The sequence below is a fragment of the Astatotilapia calliptera genome, chromosome 7 (assembly GCF_900246225.1).
Source record: "Astatotilapia calliptera chromosome 7, fAstCal1.2, whole genome shotgun sequence".
Classification (NCBI taxonomy): Eukaryota; Metazoa; Chordata; class Actinopteri; order Cichliformes; family Cichlidae; genus Astatotilapia; species Astatotilapia calliptera.
In genome coordinates this window covers 344,339-362,573 of record NC_039308.1, presented here as the reverse complement: position 1 = coordinate 362,573, position 18,235 = coordinate 344,339, and the positions used below count along the sequence as shown (strand labels likewise).

The following is an 18,235-nucleotide window of genomic DNA, read 5'->3' as shown; positions in this document are numbered from 1 at the left end:
CAGCGCCGTGGCCCGTGCAGCAGCTGCTCGTACGCCAGGCTGACGAAACCTCACTGAGCGTCCGGTGGAGTCGGCCGCCCGGACAATGGGACGGCTTCACCGTGCTCCTCAGGTGGGCAACCGCTGCTGCCACCATTGTAGATCAGAGAGTCCTCGGCTGGGAGGCCAAAGAGTGCACTTTCAACAGCATCACGCCTGGGGGCCAGTACATCATTACCGTGACAACCAACAGCGGTAACCTGAGCAGTTCCGCCTCTGTGACGGCACGGACCAGTACGTCACAGCGACGATGACGATGCCACGATTGTAGTATCAATGAAGCATTATTGTTGTTCCTGTTGTAATGCGTTTCCTTTCTCCACCCCCTCAGCTCCGGCTCAGGTCAGTGGGCTGCAGCTCTCCAACCTCGGCAGCACCGACAGTCTGCAGGCGCGGTGGGCACCGGCTTCCGGATATCTGGACTCCTACCAAGTCTTGCTGGTTCACGACAGCAGCGTCATCAAGAATGAGAGCGTGATGGCCAACATCAGCAGCCTCAGCTTCCAGGCCCTGAGACCGGGCGCCCTGTACCGCGTGGTGGTGACCACGGTCAGAGTGGGACACATCTCCAGACAGACGGTGTCCGAGGGACGCACAGGTAAGAAACGCCAGCAGTCGTTTCAGGAACAACACGAGGGTGGAGTCGAGCTGCAGCTTAAACAAAGTGCTCACGCCGTGGGAGATTTATCAGCATGAAGGCTGTACCAGTGAGTCACACCTGACAGCAATGAGAACAGCTCGTTTATTTCTGGTAACCCTGAATTAACCTGAGGAATTAAAACATAACCCAGCTAAACAAACTGTGCCAGTGTTGTCATTAACACTGCTAATTGTTAACAGCATTTATCAGTCATATAACTGGACAGAAGTTAATGCGCATCAAGTCTTTCAGAAATAAAAACAGGTGTATATGTGACGTAATAATAGTATAATTGATCATAATAAGATCAATAATACCATTGATTATGTATTGACTCTGTGTATTTCAGACACATTCTTACTTTGTGTGCTTGTTGAACTGAGAGCAGGATATTAGTGAAAAGCAGGAATTTGTGAGGAATTTTCAGGAAGCGCTGATGACAGAGAGACTTCCCGTCAGGGCGGAGCTTCATTGTTCTTCACCAGTGCCGGCAGCCGTTGTATAACTTGCAGAGGACTTTATGAAGATCACAGAACATACAGAGCGTGCAGAGTAGTCACGATTTCATCTTTGAAACGGATCAAAATAAACAGCAGGAAACATGCTCATCCGCTTTGATCCAGGTGGCTCGGAGAATGAATGTGTGAGTGGTTGTTACAAAAGAGAGTGCTGGTGTGAATGAGGCGCCTCTGGGAGAAGAGAGGCGCCGTGTAAGGATCAGTCGCTCACTTTGATGATATCAGGAGCGAGAGGTCATCTGCGTTTTAATTTTACTCTGAGATGTTTTTCTAAAGCTTCTGGGTTTGGAGCTCACAGTGTGCAGACATGGTAGAGCATTGCTACATCACAGCATCATGATTCAGTGCTCCCCCCGTGTGATCTCTGCATGCTCTCTGTGCTCCTGTCAGAGTTCTCCACAGGTGCAGGTTTTGTTGAACAGAACAGAATATCTTACCTGTTGTTGTAACAAGTACAAAAAATATAAAGTGCAGTCCCTGCGGTGTCAAAAAGTTTAAATATAATTAGAAGAAGAATAAAAATGAGGTAGAACACATCATTCAATAGGGCTCTCTGCAGAACGCTGCAGCACGGGTTTTAACTGGTAAAAGAACATTTGGGCATATTACTCTGGTTCTGGCCTCCTTACACTGGCTTAAAATTGTACTGAGGATCTATTTCAATTTTTTTTTACTGGTTTTTAAATCCTTAACTGCTCTGGCGCCTGTATATTTGCCCTACGTCCCCCCTCGTTCACTCAGCTGAGCAGCTGTTGCTCTCAGGCCCTAACGCTGAAACTTAGAGGAGATCAAGTGTCCTCTACTGTGGCCCCGAAGCTTTGGGATGATCTTCCTCTTCACATCAGGCAGTCTACCTCAGTGGTGGTCTTTAAATCCAGGTTAAAAACTCATTTTTATTCACTGGGCTTAAACTGACACTGTTATCAGTCTTTGTTCTAATGCTCCAGCAGTGGGAACAGCCGTCCCCACGAGTTTGAAGATGTTTTTGAGACTCAAAATGTGCTTTTAGTGTCACAGTTAGGTTATGGTTAGGGTAATCTAAGTTACGAAAACGAGTGTGCTTGTGTGTTTACTCTGACTCCGCCCTCTTCCTACCCCCTCAGTGCCGGCGGCAGTGAGCGATGTCAGGGTCAGCAACAACGGGCGCATGGATTTCCTCAGCGTGTCTTGGAGTCAGGCTGTAGGTGAGGTGGACAGATACCTGGTGACCCTGAGTGACCGGGAGAGGACCATTCACACCCTCACCGTGCCCAAGTCGACCCCGACATGCGTTTTCGACTCGCTGGTGTCTGGACGCCTCTACAACATCTCCATCACTACCTGCAGCGGTCTCTACAAAAATCAGACGTTCATCCAGGAGAGGACACGTATGTACACCACTCACAGCATCGACCAGTCAGAATTTTAAACCATGTTGCAGTAAAGTCGGCACTTTAGAACAATTCATTCAGTTTGTAAGTGTTAAACAGCAAAAATGATACCAACACGTGCTTGTCCAGGTCTATACACACCTGGCTCTGTACCTGCTGCACCCTTTTTGCACAAAACACCGTAAACTCCGGTATCATCAGTCTTGTCTGATTATCCTCCATCAGAGCCGTCGAAGGTCCAGAGCCCCACAGCGACCCACAATGCTTCGGACAGCTACCTGAAGGTGTACTGGCGTCACGCTGCTGGAGACTTCGACCTGTATCAGGTGTTCATCAAGCACAACAACGTCTTCCTGCAAAACAAGACAGTTTCAAAGACGGAGCACAACTGTGTGTTCACCGGCCTGGTGCCCGGCAGACTCTACACAGTGCTAGTGACCACGTGGAGCGGAAAGTACGAAGCCATTGCCTCCACCCATGGCAGCACCTGTGAGTGACCTTTGACCTCAGTCGGGCTCATTAGGAACATGAATGCTGCATCATTCAGCGAGTAAACTAGATGATACATGTCAGGATGCAGTCGAGCTCAGCAGGCGATAGATCGATCGGTGAGAAGGAAAGAAAAACTGTATTTGTTGCCAGATCTGCTGCTGCTCCTCCTCTTTGAGGGACGCTAGCTGAGATGTTTCGGTCCATCTGGGGGGAGACCCCAGACATGCTATGTCCCTCAGCTGGACTTGAAACACCTCTGTGTCCCACGAGAACAGTAGGGGACTGGGCATTTTTGATGGTGGGTGGATGGATGATGGGTGGATGGATGGATACATGAATACTTGTTTATATCACGTTCATATGTTTTGCTTGTTACAACATAATAAGATGTGGGAATAAAGCACCAAGTTTCAGATCTGAACCAGGAGGAACAAAGAAACATGTCCCGGTCGTTGTGTCCTTGGGCAAGACACTTCACCCGTTGCCTACTGGTGGTCAGAGGGCCCGGTGGCGCCAGTGTCTGGCAGCCTCGCCTCTGTCAGTGCGCCCCAGGGTGGCTGTGGCTACATGTAGCTGCCATCACCAGTGTGTGAATGGGTGGATGACAGGTTGTGTAAAGCACTTTGGGGTCCTTAGGGACTAGCAAAGCGCTATACAAATACAGCCATTTATCAGCAGATGTTCTTGTCTCTCAGTATCTCTGCAGGAGTTTTGATATGCTTAAACAGCAGCAACGTCCTTGTTCATTTCAAATTCAAAACAAAGCAAATCTGCTCTCTGAGGCTCCTGGAGACTAACTGTGGGTCATGTCATGTCCATCCTTCAGTCCCGGCGGCAGTGCGTTCCCTGACTCTGGCTAGGCGGGGCACCGAGGACCTGCGGGTGACGTGGATGGCAGCTCCGGGTGACGTGGATCACTACGAAGTGCAGCTGCTGTTCAGCGACATGAAGGTGTTTCCTCCCATCACTCTGGGCAGCGGTGTGAGGGATTGCGTCCTGTCATCACTCACACCTGGGCGGCTTTACAAGATCATAGTTTCCACGTACAGCGGCACCAATCAGAAGGCCCGGTACATAGAGGGTCGCACAGGTCAGAGGTCACAGAGGTCTGCTGCCTCTAAACATCACACCACATAATCCAGCACTCCATGTTCAAAAAGGAAAATCTTGGTAATTTACAGTTTACAAAACATCCTGAAAATCTGTTACGGCTTATTTGTAGAGTCCTGCACTTTGCTGTCAGGTGGAGAATGTCTGTGAAGATGTTTGTGAAGTTTCTCAGTCAGCCAGGTCAGTCTAAGGAGCTTGGAAAGAAAAGCGTTGGGAATTGTTTCATCTGAGAAGCTTCTCCAATTCTAAGAGAGTCCCAGATTTTTAAGCCCTATTGTGAGTGTCCCTAAGAGGGTCATGAAGTGGGTGACTCACACCTTGGGTCATTTGATCACATGATAGGGTGGGGCAAGGTCTCACAATGGGTTCACCCCAAATCCACACCCGTTTTCACATGTTGGCTCATGAGGTTAGGCAGAGGAGGGGGTCCACGACCCTCGCTTTTCTTTCCAAGCTCCTTAGACTCACGTACACAACATATCAGGGAAGTTAAATGCCTCCTGGTGGCGCTGCAGTTTCTCAGCAGTTGCTCTGGGAACAGTATCTCTACATCTAAATCAGCAGCAGCAGGTAGCTACAATTAACCAGATTACCACTAAGACTTATTACCACCATTATTACCATCATCATTAAACCTTGACGTAAAGAGCAAAAATGCTGTAGATCAAAAGCTCTTTGTCATCTTTCAGTTCCCAGTAAAGTGAAGAACATCCACGTTAGCAACAGTGGAGACAGCAGCAGTCTGATGGTGAGCTGGACTCCTGGTCCGGGCGATGTAGACGGATTCTCCGTGTTTCTGTACAGAGAAAGCCGAAAGTTAAGTACCCGAAGCGTCCTCAAGCACCAGAACGAGGTGACGTTCGGCTCCCTGCAGCCCGGCCAGGTGTACACCATCATGGTTCAGTCTGTGAGTGGAGACCTGGTGAACAACAACACGGTCACAGGGCGCACAGGTTAGAGGACACACCTCTGTACAGTGAATATACACCATGCTGTCGTACAGATTAGCTGGTCCTTACTGCGCTCTGCATCATCCCTGTGTTCCTCAGTCCCCTCTGCAGTGACAGGGCTCCAGGTGGACTCCCACCACACCACCTGTAGTATCCAGGTGAGCTGGCAGGAGGCTCTGGGTGTGGCTGATGGATATGTCCTCCAAGTTCTGGACGACAGAGGCAGCATGGTGAGAAACGTCTCTCAGCCCTTTGGACACACCTGGCAGCAGTTTGACGGCCTCACACCAGGAAAGAAGTATCGAGTGGTGGTCCAGACCACCAGCGGCGGGGTCCACAGTGTTGGGGTCAGCACTGAGGCTCGGACAAGTAAGACTTCCTGTTTCTCACTTTGAATGTGATGGAGGAAAACCTGATGTTTTATACAGTGGGATGCAAAAGTTTGGGCAGCCTTGTTAATAGTCATTATTTTCCTGTATAAATCGTTGGTTGTTACAATAAAAAGTGTCAGTTAAATATATCACATAGGAGATACACACAGTGATATTTGAGAAGTGAAATTAAGTTTATTGGATTTACAGAAAGTGTGCAATAATTGTTTAAACAAAATCAGGCAGGTGCATAAATTTGGAATCTACAAAAAAAGAAATGAAATCAATATTTAGTAGATCCGCCTTTTGCAGAAATTCCAGCCTCTAAACGCTTCCTGTAGGTTCCAGTGAGAGTCTGGATTGTGGTTGAAGGTATTTTGGACCATTCCTCTTTACAAAACATCTCTCGTTCATTCAGGTTTGATGGCTTCCGAGCATGGACAGCTCTCTTTAACTCACAGCACAGGTTTTCAATAATATTCAGGTCTGGGCTGAAATGAACGTTCCAGGACGTTGTACTTGTTCCTCTGCATGAATGCTTTAGTGGATTTTGAGCAGTGTCTCGGGTGGTTGAAAGATCCAGCCCCGGCGCAGCTTCAGCTTTGTCACTGATTCGTGGACATTGGTCTCCAGAATCTGCTGATACTGAGTGGAATCCATGTGTCCATCAACTTTGACGAGATTCCCAGTCCCTGCACTGGCCACACAGCCCCACAGCATACCACCATATTTTACTGGAGGCAGCAGGTGTTTTTCTTGCTGTGTTCTTTTCCCTCCATGCATAACGCCCCTTGTTATCCCCAAATAACTCAGTTTTAGTTTCATCAGTCCACAGCACCTTATTCCAGAATGAAGCTGGTTTGTCCAAATGTGCTTTAGCGGCTCTGTTTGTGCTGTGGGTGGAGAAAAGGCTTCCTCTGCATCACTCTGGCATACAGCATCTCCTTGTGTAAAGTGCGCCAAGTGTTTGAACGATGCACAGCGACTCCATCTGCTGCAACATGATGTTGGAGGTCTTTGGTGCAGGTCTGTGGGTCGACTCTGACTGTTCTCACCGTCGCTTCTGTCTATCTGAGATGTTTCTTGGTCTGTCACTTCGAGCCTTAACTTGAACTGAGCCTGTGGTCTTCCATTGTCTCGATATGTTCCTAACTGTGGGAACAGACGGCTTACATCTCTGAGACAGCTTTCTGTGCCCTTCCCCTAAACCATGATGGTGAACAATCTTTGTCTTCAGGTCATCTGTGAGTTGTTTTGAGACCCCAGTGTTGCTACTCAGAGAATATTAAAAGAGGAGGGAAACTTACAATTGACCCCCTTAAATACTCTTTCTCATTATTGGATTCACCTGTGTATGTAGGTCAGGGGTCACTGAGCTTACCGAGCCAATTTGAGTTCCAATAATTAGTTCTACAGGTTTTGGAATCAATAAAATGCCAACGGTGCCCAAATTTATGCACCTGCCTGATTTTGTTTAAACAACTATTGCACACTTTCTGTGAATCCAATAAACTTCATTTCACTTCTCAAATATCACTGTGTGTGTCTCCTATATATATTTAACTGATGTTTTTTATTGTACCAACCAACAATTTATACAGGAAAATAATGACTATTAACAAGGTTGCCCAAACTTTTGCATCCCACTGTACATTTTATAGACAAGTCAGAATATTTTGAGAAAGTATTTAGTTGACAAAACTCCAAAACACAAACTTAACAATGTGGTGTATGCTGTACAGTGTAGCGAGGGATGCTCAGACCTCTACATTGGAGAGACCAAACAGCCACTTCACAAGCGCATGGCACAACATAGAAGAGCCACCTGCACAGGGGATGCCAATGTTCACATTGACAGAGAGGACAGATGGTTTCAAAGAGGAGTAAAAGAAGCCATTTATGTCCACTGTGAGCGACCATCTTTGAACAGAGGCGGTGGTTTACAACACAAACTGTCTGCCATCTATAATCCAGTTTTGAGATCCTTCCCAGACGCCTTAACGCCCACTCACATCCTGGGCCATCTGACCTCAGGAAACCAGGGTTGGGGTCAGGTTTCACAATGAGCTCACCCGAAACCCTGGCTGATTGTGACCCACACCCGTTTTCACACCTTGGCTCATGTGATCAGGTAGAGGATCATCAGGGGGTCCTTTGTCCCCCTTTGGGGGTGGGGGGGGGGTACTCCCACAGGGTTTAAATCTGGGACTCTCCACCATTTGACTCTAGAACTGAAGAAGCTTCTCGGATAAGAAGTGAAACGTCTTCAAGCAACTTAAAGACGTCCAGACGCTTTTCTTTCCAAGCCCCTTAGACCAGCGGTCCCCAACCCCCGGGCCTCGGACCGGTACCGGTCCATGAGTCGTTTGGTACCGGGCCGCGAGAGTTGAGGCTCAGGTGTGAAATGTTTGGTTTTCAGGGTTTTTATCGGTTTTCAGTTATTTTGTTATCGTTTTTATCGTTTACTCGGCTTTCCTGGGTCTTTTCACGTGTGTTATGAATAAATCTTCTTTTTTTCGGTACCAGTACTAGTTTTATTTTGTTGTATTTATCCGCGACACCTTAAAGGCCGGTCCGTGAAAATATTGTCGGGCATAAACCGGTCCGTGGCGCAAAAAAGGTTGGGGACCGCTGCCTTAGACTATTTAGTTGGAACAATACTGAGAAAGAAGATGAATAACTCACCAGGTTCTGGTGGTTTGACCTAAAATCGATTTACAGTGATGTGTGAGAAACTCTTGATTTCTCTCCTCAAGTACACAGTATGATTGATGAAATTTAGTGAAAGTTAAAAGCTTCCCTCGTCCCTTCTCCTGTAGACCCAGCGGTGGTCACCAATCTGGCCGTCACTGCAAACACCACCACCAGCCTGTCCTTCCACTGGTCGCCACCAGAGGGAGACTTTCAGCTGTATGAAGTTTTTCTGTATGATCGTAATGACCAGCTGCACGAGAAAAAGCGCGTCCAGTCCAACAGTCAGCAGTGTACTTTTCAGGGCCTCAGACCTGGTGCTCCTTACAAGATGTTGATCCAGATCCACAGTGGAGACCAGACCAACCAGACCTCCATCTACACCAGAACAGGTGAGACCAGCTGGTCCTCCAGAGTACACGGTCCTTGACTGGAAATAAAATGTAAAGGATATTATGCCTTCTGTACCCGAAGAGTGGACTTGCAGATTGTATCAGTGATCGTGTTTCTCTTCAGTCCCGTCAGCTGCAGCGTTCCTGAAAGCTAAGAGTGGAAACCAGTCTGACAGTCTTTGGGTAAACTGGGAGCATGGTGGAGGTGATCTAAGTGGATACCAGCTGTATCTCTACAACCCCAACGGTTCTCAGCAGGCCATGCATCAGCTGGGCTCAGAGGCCACAGGGTTCATCTTCTCAGGCCTTGTAGCGGGTCGCCTGTATCGAGCTGAGGTGCTGAGCCAGAGCGGCGGGCTCAGCAACAGGGCGAGCACCCTGGGCCGGACGGGTAAGATGCAGCTTCTGTTAGAGCTCAGATCACCTCAGTATTCCTTGATATTCAGTCAGCAGTTTCAGTGGTTTAGCAAAAGGCATTTTTCCAGTTTTATCAGTGCAGCACACAGTCGCAACATAAAGTAACAAGAGACATTTTAAAACATAAAGTCTAGAAACACGAGGAGCAGAACAGAAGAAATCCTAATTTTAAGCAGAGACACACGAATCGGAATAGTTTCTGATCAGCAACAAATCCTGTCCCTCCTCAGCTCCCAGACCACCTGCCTCCATCTTGTTCAGGGGGGTGACCAACACCTCCCTGGAGATCACATGGAGCGGCCCTGTGGACTCCGACTATGATGACTTTGACCTGCAGTGGACTCCTCGGGACCGGCTGTCCATCATCAATCCGTACCACACCCGGACGTCCAGCAACCGCATCCTGAGGGGGATGTTCCCTGGACGGCTCTACAACTTCAGCCTCCGCACCGTCAGTGGGACCACAGAGCCTGGGGCCACACCTACCTATAGCACACCTATCCGCAAAAGCATCCGCACCAGTAGGTGGCAGCACTTTATGTCAATTCTGATGTGAATTGTCATGTGGTTTCACTCCATTACTTTCGTCTACAGAGCCAGAGAGAGTCCACAGCCTCCACTGTCGCCCTCAGAGTTCCACCTCCATCTCCTGCTCCTGGGTAACCCCGGACACTGATTATGACTCCTACACCATCGAGTGTCTCCACAAGGATTCCCACACACTGATGTACTCCAGACTCGCTGAGCAGGACTCCAACAGCTACATCATCACTGAGCTGGAGCCTCACAAACACTACACAGTCTCTGTGAAGGTCATGTCTGGTGGGAAGCCCAGCGACGAGGCTCAGGACAACGTGGTCACCATGCTTGACCGTAAGAGCGAGTGGAAGTTAACATGTCCTCAGCATGACGGAGGGTGTTTAACATGCTGTCCTCCTGTTGACTCTTGAAGGTCCTCCTGTGCCCCCCTCCGGTACCCGGGTCAGTGAGCAGTCTGCTGTGGTCACCAAGTCCTCCATCTCCTTCCAGTTTAACTGCAGCTGGTTCAGTGACGTTAATGGAGCTGTTAAGTACTTCACTGTAGTGGTGACTGAGTCTGAAGGTGAGCAGCATCCACATAAGGCCAGTTTACTGGAATTCTTCTAATTGGATGATCCTCCTAAAAAGAATCTGTAGTAACTCCTCTTGGATCTCCTTCCTGTTGTTCTGGTCACCTGACTTCACTTGGTGGTATCGGCCTTAAATTGTGTGTTCTGTCATTTTTTTTACCATTCCCTCATACCTCTTCTTTTGGGATAAATAATGGATAATGGGATGGATTATGGAATTATGGATGATGATGAAATAATAATGAGTGCATGTTGACATTAATAATACACAAATGAATAGATGGATAACGGAAACAATAATGGATGGACAGATAATAGGATGCAATAATCTAATCCTGAATCTTCTGGTTTGTTTTTGAAGATGTTAGCCTAATGCAGCTGGAGCAGAAGCACCCACTGCCCTCCTACCTGGACTACAGCTCCAACAGCTCCATCAGGTCCTACCAGACCAGCTATTTCCCCAGCCGATGCACCGAGAGCCCTGACAGCACCACCCAGAGCTTTAACATCAGCTTGGGGACTGGGATGGACTTGCTAGGGGGCACCTGTGATGCCAGAGGCTCAGACCAGGACCCAGAGTCTAGTGGAGAGCTGAACCACTTCTGTGATGGACCCCTGAAGCCAAAGACTGCCTACAGGTACTGAAAAATCCTCTGCATGAATGTCAGGTACTTGACTCCGTGTCCACTTCCTCCAAACTGCAGCACTCCAGGGCGGTAGACTGACCAGAAACCTGGAGCCTTAATGGTTTGTTAGAACCAGCTCATCATCTCTGAAACTTTCAGCCCTGTAGACTTTTTGCTCCAGCGTTACCTCTAAGGTCAGGCGTTGCGTGAATAACCTTAGGGGCATCTGTGTTTGTCTCCAGGATCAGCGTCCGAGCTTTCACTCAGCTGTTTGATGATGATGCAAAGGACTTGAGTGTCTTGTCTCCACTGTTCTCTGACACCTGCCTATCGCAGCCCATCATCACTGAGGCTGGTGAGAACAAACCTTAGCTCGATTAAAATACACCCGAGGTCAAGCTGGGACGAGCAGGTGCAGGTGAAAAATTCAGAAAAGTATCACAGTTGTGTTTCCTCCTGCAGAGCCTCTGAGCGGTGTCATCGAAGGTGTAAGTGCTGGACTCTTCCTCGCTGCTGTGATTGTGGGAATCACTGCTCTGTTTGTCTGCAGGCACAGAACTCGCAAAGTGTGAGTATCAGAGGATGCACCTGTCTGTAAGGTACACCTGCTTATCTTTGTTTAGGTTAAACGGTGCTGCTGTGTTTCCACCAGTGAGGAAGAGAGGCTGGAGGTCAGGATAAATATGAGGAGAGAGAGAGCAGCAGCGGGGAACCAGCTGGGTGTCAGAGGGTAAGTAATCAATAATCAATAATGTTCAGGGATGTTTGCACAGTGACTCACCTTTCATAACACTAATACAACACATTTGAAATGAAACAGTAAGAGTGCAAACTCTCACCACCGTTGATATGAAATAAAATCATTAGAGTTTTTTACCCAGAAAGTTGATCATGTACATCTGGACGTCTTCAGTGGGAGAAATGTTTCATTATCATCAGGTGACTTCTTTAGTCCCAGCTGACTGCAGGTATCAACCTTATAAGCACCTGCACAATGACTGAGTCTAGCACCACTGGTGACCAATGGGCTGTGAGGTCAGTTTATGATCATTAATATGGAAAATGTCACGATCACCGATCTGTGATCATTGATCGATGGCCATGAGTCTCACAGCATTGTAAGATGGTGACCCTTAGGCCCCCTCCTCGATTCAGAGATGGTCTCCACAGGTCTTTTGGAAGGACGATAGTTTCAGTCACTGTGCAAATGTCCTGTTCATAAGGTTGAAACCTGCAGTCAGCTGAGATTGAAGAAGTCACCTGGACGATGATGAAACGTTTCTCCCACTGAAGATGTCCGAATAAACAGAATCAGCTTTCTGGAATTCCCTTACCTGCATGATACACTGATGGACATGCATGTCCTCTAAAATCCACCAGGGGGTGCTGCAGCACCTTCAGCTCCCTTACCTGCTGAAGGTATCACAGGCAGCATCAGAACTGAACTGATACTACAGTCAGAGTACTTTTTGCCTTTGTTTCTGCAGACATGTGATTGCATTGTGACAGCTTGTTTTTTCTTTCAGAGGAGGTTCTGATTAATGCATGTAGTACTGCATGTAGTACTGCATGTAGTACTGCATGTAGTACACATGTAGTACTGCATGTGTGTACAGATGAAAATGCATCATTAGGTTTAAACTCTGAGGTCTCTCTCTCTCTCTCCCTGCCTTTTGCTCCTCAGCAGCCGTCGAATCTCCAGGTCTGTAATCCCGTTCACACTGCTTCAGGTTCATCTTTGACCTTTTGTGAATTTTTCTGGTTTTAAATGTTTTCTTTTCTCCTGCAGTCCCATTAAGATTGTGAACTTTGAGTCTCACTACAGCAAACTACAGGCTGACTCCAACTACCTGATGTCAGAGGAGTATGAGGTCAGCAATCAATAAAACTAATTTGTTCCTCTTTGAAAGACCCCAGCTTCAGCATATCACATCCCCCAAGAATAAAAAACTTGTGGCAACATTGAGGATTGTGAAGGATGTTAGATCCAGGGTTTATCCTGTCTGTTTTCACTATTTTGACGTTTAAGAGTGTTCAGAGTGGGCCTTTGTTTGTGTTGTGAATCGCTTTTATTTTCTCCCTATCAGGATCTGAAGGACGTCGGTCGTAACCAGCCTCTGGACTCGGCTCTGCTGCCGGAGAACCGGGGAAAGAACCGATACAATAACATCCTGCCCTGTGAGTCAAGAGCCCACAGACACAATAAGAGATCACCGGGTTGTAGAAGGTCTGGGTCTAACTGCCTTTCTCGTATTCAGACGACTCGACGAGGGTCAAGCTGTCCTACGTTGATGACGACCCCTGCTCTGACTACATCAATGCCAGTTACATCCCAGTAAGTCAGTACAGACTTGACATGCACCACACTGGAGACTCCTTCAAAGAGCAGTAAAGAGTGAAAACATAAAAACATGCAGTGCATCTTAGTTTTTACTCAGGTGAGTAGGGCCACCTAATAGCTTCTCCTTCATCGTTACTTCATTTCGCAGCTTGCCAGTCGGTGTTTTTTGGTGACCATACAATGATTGCAACACAAACACACCTGGCTTAGTTAGGACAGGGTTTAATTTTGGTTGGATGTGAAGAAGTCCATTGCAAAGACTGATCTCGATAAAGACTCATTTAGAAGTTAAGAGCAGGATGGGTGAAGACGAGATGATGAAGCTGGTCTCTGAAACCTGAGACAAAGACGATAAAGTGTTTACCGAGGTTAGAGAGCGTGTGAGCAGTAGCATCATTTTCTCATAGACTCCTATGAGTCAGTCACAGGGGTTGTCCGAATTTCGGGGGGTTCACGCTCTCTGTTTTCAGGGTAACAGCTTCCGGCGGGAGTACATCGCCACACAGGGTCCTCTGCCTGGAACTAAAGACGACTTCTGGAAGATGGTTTGGGAGCAGAATGTCCACAATGTGGTGATGGTCACTCAGTGTGTGGAGAAAGGAAGGGTGGGTAGCACAGAGGCAATGATTACAGAAACCATCTTCACAAACTCATCAGCCTGAAACAGTGAGGTTTTCCTCCTCTTCCTCCATCCAGGTGAAATGTGATCACTACTGGCCATTCGATCAGGATCCTCTGTACTACGGAGACCTGATCGTCCAGATGCTGTCAGAATCGGTTCTACCTGAGTGGACGATCAGAGAGTTTAACATCTACAGCGTACGTTTCACTGACAGCTGTCATCTTTGTTACAGAACCGGTTTGAGTGCGAAAGACGGCTCGAACGCTTGTTTCGTTTTATTCTTGAGAAACAAGAAAACGATCCCACCTCAGTTTAATGTGACTGTGCGTTGCAGGAGGAGCAGCTCGGCTTCAGCCGCCTGGTTCGTCAGTTTCACTACACGGTGTGGCCGGACCACGGTGTCCCAGAGACCACTCAGTCCCTCATCCAGTTTGTCCGTACTGTCCGAGACTACGTCAACAGGACTTCGGGATCTGGAGCCACTGTAGTCCACTGCAGGTACCTCATTGTGCCCTTAAAATATCAGCCTCTTCAGAGTGACGAACCACTGAATTCCTAGAATCTCAAACTGTGTGAAGCATCACATGGTCAGATGAGAAGTAATTATAGCTAAACCAACAGAAACCTCATAGTCTGAGAACCCTTATGTTTTTCACCAGTATAACACGCTAATTTGTGTTTGTGGACTAATGTGGACCATCCTGCTCATTAGCTGTGGTCAGTATACGACGTGTTTTTTGACTGGACTTTGGTCTTTTTGTCAGCGCCGGTGTGGGCCGGACGGGGACTTTCATTGTCCTGGATCGAGTGCTGCAGCAACTGGACGCCAAAGACACGGTGGATATCTACAGCGCCGTGTTTGACCTGCGACTCCATCGATCCCACATGGTGCAGACTGAGGTAGGACCAATGCTTCATGGGGGCAAACGTTTGTATGCCGTTATGTGGCATCTATCTCTGCACTTTTAATCGACTCTTCCTTTTCTGTGTGTCAGCCATATTTGTAGTTTGAAAATTGTTTAATCTGGTATGATGACTGAAATTTCACATTTGGGATTTCAGCACTGAAACTGCTGCTGAGAACCTGAATGAGTTCAGACTTATTATTTACATACTTCAATTTGTTTTCATGTCTGATGCTATGAGATGGTCCAGAGATGTCCTCTGAGAGCTTTCCTGAGCTGAGCAAATGTAAATATTAAATATATCAACGGAACCCAAGATCTCCTGTTTACAAGACGGGTTTTTTTCAGTTTGTCCTGACTGGCTAATCTGTGTTTCTAAAACTGGTCCTGACAAACACCTGAAGGCACTCAGTCACAGGTGACTAAAATAATCCCCCAGGCTGAAATGATAGACTCCTGTAATAATCCCATAATCTCTGCTGTCAGACTGAAAATGATATTTTGTAATCTGAGCTCAGGTGTGACTCACCTGCCACCTCTCCACAGGTGCAGTATGCATACCTGCATCAGTGTGTCAGAGACGTTCTCAGAGCCAGGAAGCTACGCAGCGAGCAGGAGGGAATGTACAGGATGTGAGGCGGTGAGTCATTGATAACCTTCATATTATTGATCCTACATATCAGATTACCACCCTCAGATTATGAACACATTATTGACAGATTATTGGTCCTTTTTACGGGGTGGCTGTAGCTCAGGTGGCAGAGCAGATCAGCCACTTACCAGAAGGTCGGTGGTTCAATCCCAGGCTGCTCCAGTCTGCATGCCAAATATCCTTGGGCAAGATACTAACCCCAAGTTGCTCTCCGATGCATCCATCGGAGTGTGAATGTGTGTGAATGTTAGATACTCAGCACTTAAACTTAGAAGAAGTGCCTGTGTGAATGGGTGTGATTGGGTGAATGAATTAGCTGTGTAAAGCGCTTTGAGTGCTCAGACAGAGAACAAAAGCACTATAACCAGTCTGTTTACCATTTAACAGACGTGGAGCCTCAGATTAACATCAGGTTATTGACAGGTTAATGACAGGTTATTGATGGGTTATTGACAGGTTATTTACAGGATACAGATGGGTTATTGACGGCTTATAGAGAAGTTATTGACAGGTTACTGACAGGCTATTGACAGCTCATTGACAGGTTATTGACAGGTTAATGACGGCTTATTGAGAAGTTATTGACAGGCTAGTGACAGATTATTGATGGGTTATTGACATCTTATTTATAGGTTATTGACAGGTTGTTGCCGTTTTATGACGATTATTGACAGGTTATTGATGGGTTATTGACGGGTTATTTATGGGTTATTGAGAAGTTATTGACGGCTTATTGAGCCGTTATTGACAGGTTAATGACAGATTATTGATGGGTTATTGACAGGTTATTTACAGGATACAGATGGGTTATTGACGGCTTATAGAGAAGTTATTGACAGGTTACTGACAGGCTATTGACAGCTCATTGACAGGTTATTGACAGGTTAATGACGGCTTATTGAGAAGTTATTGACAGGCTAGTGACAGATTATTGATGGGTTATTGACATCTTATTTATAGGTTATTGACAGGTTGTTGCCGTTTTATGACGATTATTGACAGGTTATTGATGGGTTATTGATGGCTTATTGACAGATTATTAACAGGTTACTGACGGCTTATTGATGGGTTATTGGTCCTTTCCACAGACGCTGACCCTGACCGTAACGATTGTACTGACTGCTGAGCCATTGCTGAGCTCTTCAGAGAGACATGTCCATATATTTTTCTACAGTGTTCGTATGTCACAGAGAAATGTTTATAACTTTAATTTGTTTTAATTTATGTTCAGCTGTGTGATGTCTTTCTGTATAGATTATCTATAGATTATTGGTTGTATCATCTCCTATGTGTTTGATTTGCTGGAATATTGGCTCCAGTTTCTTGGTTGAGTTTCTGTTGTCCTGTTTATATCTCTGTCACAGGTGCTCATACCTGTAAGTTTACCTGTGCTTGTACCTGTAAGTGTACCTGTGCTCGTCTGTATGTGAGCAGCTTATTAAACACACAACACAAAATTATCAGCTCTCTAATTATTCATCCAGAAACTCTATGATAATCTGAGCAGGATTATTTCAGTACAACTGAACTCTGAGCGCAAGAAAAAAAAGAACATAAAGCTTCTAAAACAAAAGATGTTTTTCACTATGAATTATGGGACGAAATCGTCTCCTCTCCTGCTTCAGTGCTTCCTAAAGGAGATCCTATCCGGTCTTTAACTGATGATCTGATAAATCCTGCTTCCGGGTCCAAACTACTCTGCGTTTAATAAGTCTGTTGTGTTTTTAACATGCTTTGTATCTTGTTATACAGGGTAGGCCATTTATATGGATACAGCGTAATAACATGGGAATGGTTGGTGATACTAAAGTCCTGTTTGTGGCACATTAGTATATGTGAGGGGGCAAACGCCTCAAGATGGGCGGTGACCATGGTGACCATTTAGAAGTCGGCCATCTTGGATACAACTTTTGTTTTTTCAATAGGAAGAGGGCCATGTGACACATCAAACTTATTGGTAATGTCACAAGAAAACCAATGGTGTGCTTGGTTTCAACGTAACTTTATTCTTTCATGAGTTATTTACAAGTTTCTCTTTGTTCACAGCCATTGACATGTCGAAGAGGTTAACACATGAGGAGTGGATCGAAATTGTGTTGCTATCTGGTGAAAGCAGTTTGTAACTCTGATAGCTCTGCTATCATAATCAATCTCTCAGTCAGAACATGCTATATCATGTTCAGGTGTAAACTAGCGAGCTAACTTCCTGCTAACTTCTAAATCTGTTAAACTTCATAAATCCTTTTCCTTTTTAATGGATGCCTGGATGTTAAACTTAATTGCTACACCTGGTAAAGCAGCCACACTGATCATTTTATTACAGATCCAGGCTTCGTGCCCAGGGTTGGCAAGCCACGGCCATAGCTGGACTGGCCATCGGCATACCAGGCATTTGCTCGGTGGCCCAATTATTATTATTATTATTATTATTTTTGTAACGGTATAAACAATGAAAGGTGGTGGATTGGCCAGATGCTGGCTGGTGTGTAAAAATAACTCAGTTGTTTGGTGGTGGCTATGGCGGTGCTTCCACAGATTCAGTAACATTAGCAAGTGGTGGAGGCCAGCAGGTGGATGAGAGAAAGGGGAGGCAGGAGGAGAGACCCGAGGCAGCCGCCGGTCTGCGTGTCAGGTGAACTGAACTTCAGGTAAGAAGTTATGACCTGCAGTCTATCTGGGTCAGATATAAACCAAGTTTAGGTGGAGTTTATTTTCGTTGCGCTGACTTTTTACAGTCAGTTACAATAACTCGTACTGCGTGCTAGCTAGCATGACGGAGTTTCTATACAGCTGGGTGGGTGCTATGACATTACTGATAGTGAACTTTATTTTATTATAGTGATGTGCGAATCATGAACGAATCGTTCAATACTCGAGAATTACTTTACTGACTCATGAATCATGATTCACAAGCCCAACTGACTCACTGACTCATCCCTGTTGCTGTTAGCAGCAATGTATTAGCTTATAATTAAAATTGTGGAGAAAAA

The 18,235-nt window shown here is 46.4% G+C and overlaps 1 protein-coding gene across 2 annotated transcripts in view; it reads left to right on the top strand.

Moving 5' to 3' along the window:
- ptprbl (protein tyrosine phosphatase receptor type B, like) overlaps positions 1–16,705 on the top strand; it is a 29,861-nt gene extending 13,156 nt beyond the window's left edge. The window contains exons 8-33 of one of the 2 annotated variants that reach the window (XM_026172292.1): positions 4–273; positions 371–637; positions 2,301–2,564; positions 2,793–3,056; positions 3,886–4,149; positions 4,859–5,122; positions 5,219–5,488; positions 8,310–8,573; positions 8,698–8,964; positions 9,221–9,511; positions 9,585–9,863; positions 9,943–10,092; positions 10,461–10,737; positions 10,968–11,080; positions 11,188–11,293; positions 11,378–11,455; positions 12,413–12,427; positions 12,515–12,596; positions 12,813–12,903; positions 12,984–13,060; positions 13,537–13,671; positions 13,763–13,885; positions 14,023–14,186; positions 14,453–14,588; positions 15,140–15,233; positions 16,334–16,705. In XM_026172292.1, the coding sequence (XP_026028077.1) occupies positions 4–273; positions 371–637; positions 2,301–2,564; positions 2,793–3,056; positions 3,886–4,149; positions 4,859–5,122; positions 5,219–5,488; positions 8,310–8,573; positions 8,698–8,964; positions 9,221–9,511; positions 9,585–9,863; positions 9,943–10,092; positions 10,461–10,737; positions 10,968–11,080; positions 11,188–11,293; positions 11,378–11,455; positions 12,413–12,427; positions 12,515–12,596; positions 12,813–12,903; positions 12,984–13,060; positions 13,537–13,671; positions 13,763–13,885; positions 14,023–14,186; positions 14,453–14,588; positions 15,140–15,229 (4,601 nt within the window). In that variant the 3' untranslated portion in view covers positions 15,230–15,233; positions 16,334–16,705. Of the gene's footprint in view, positions 1–3; positions 274–370; positions 638–2,300; positions 2,565–2,792; positions 3,057–3,885; positions 4,150–4,858; positions 5,123–5,218; positions 5,489–8,309; positions 8,574–8,697; positions 8,965–9,220; positions 9,512–9,584; positions 9,864–9,942; positions 10,093–10,460; positions 10,738–10,967; positions 11,081–11,187; positions 11,294–11,377; positions 11,456–12,409; positions 12,428–12,514; positions 12,597–12,812; positions 12,904–12,983; positions 13,061–13,536; positions 13,672–13,762; positions 13,886–14,022; positions 14,187–14,452; positions 14,589–15,139; positions 15,234–16,333 lie in introns of both variants that reach the window. The other variant, XM_026172291.1, reaches the window with a different exon arrangement.
- Positions 16,706–18,235: the final 1,530 nt, after the last annotated feature.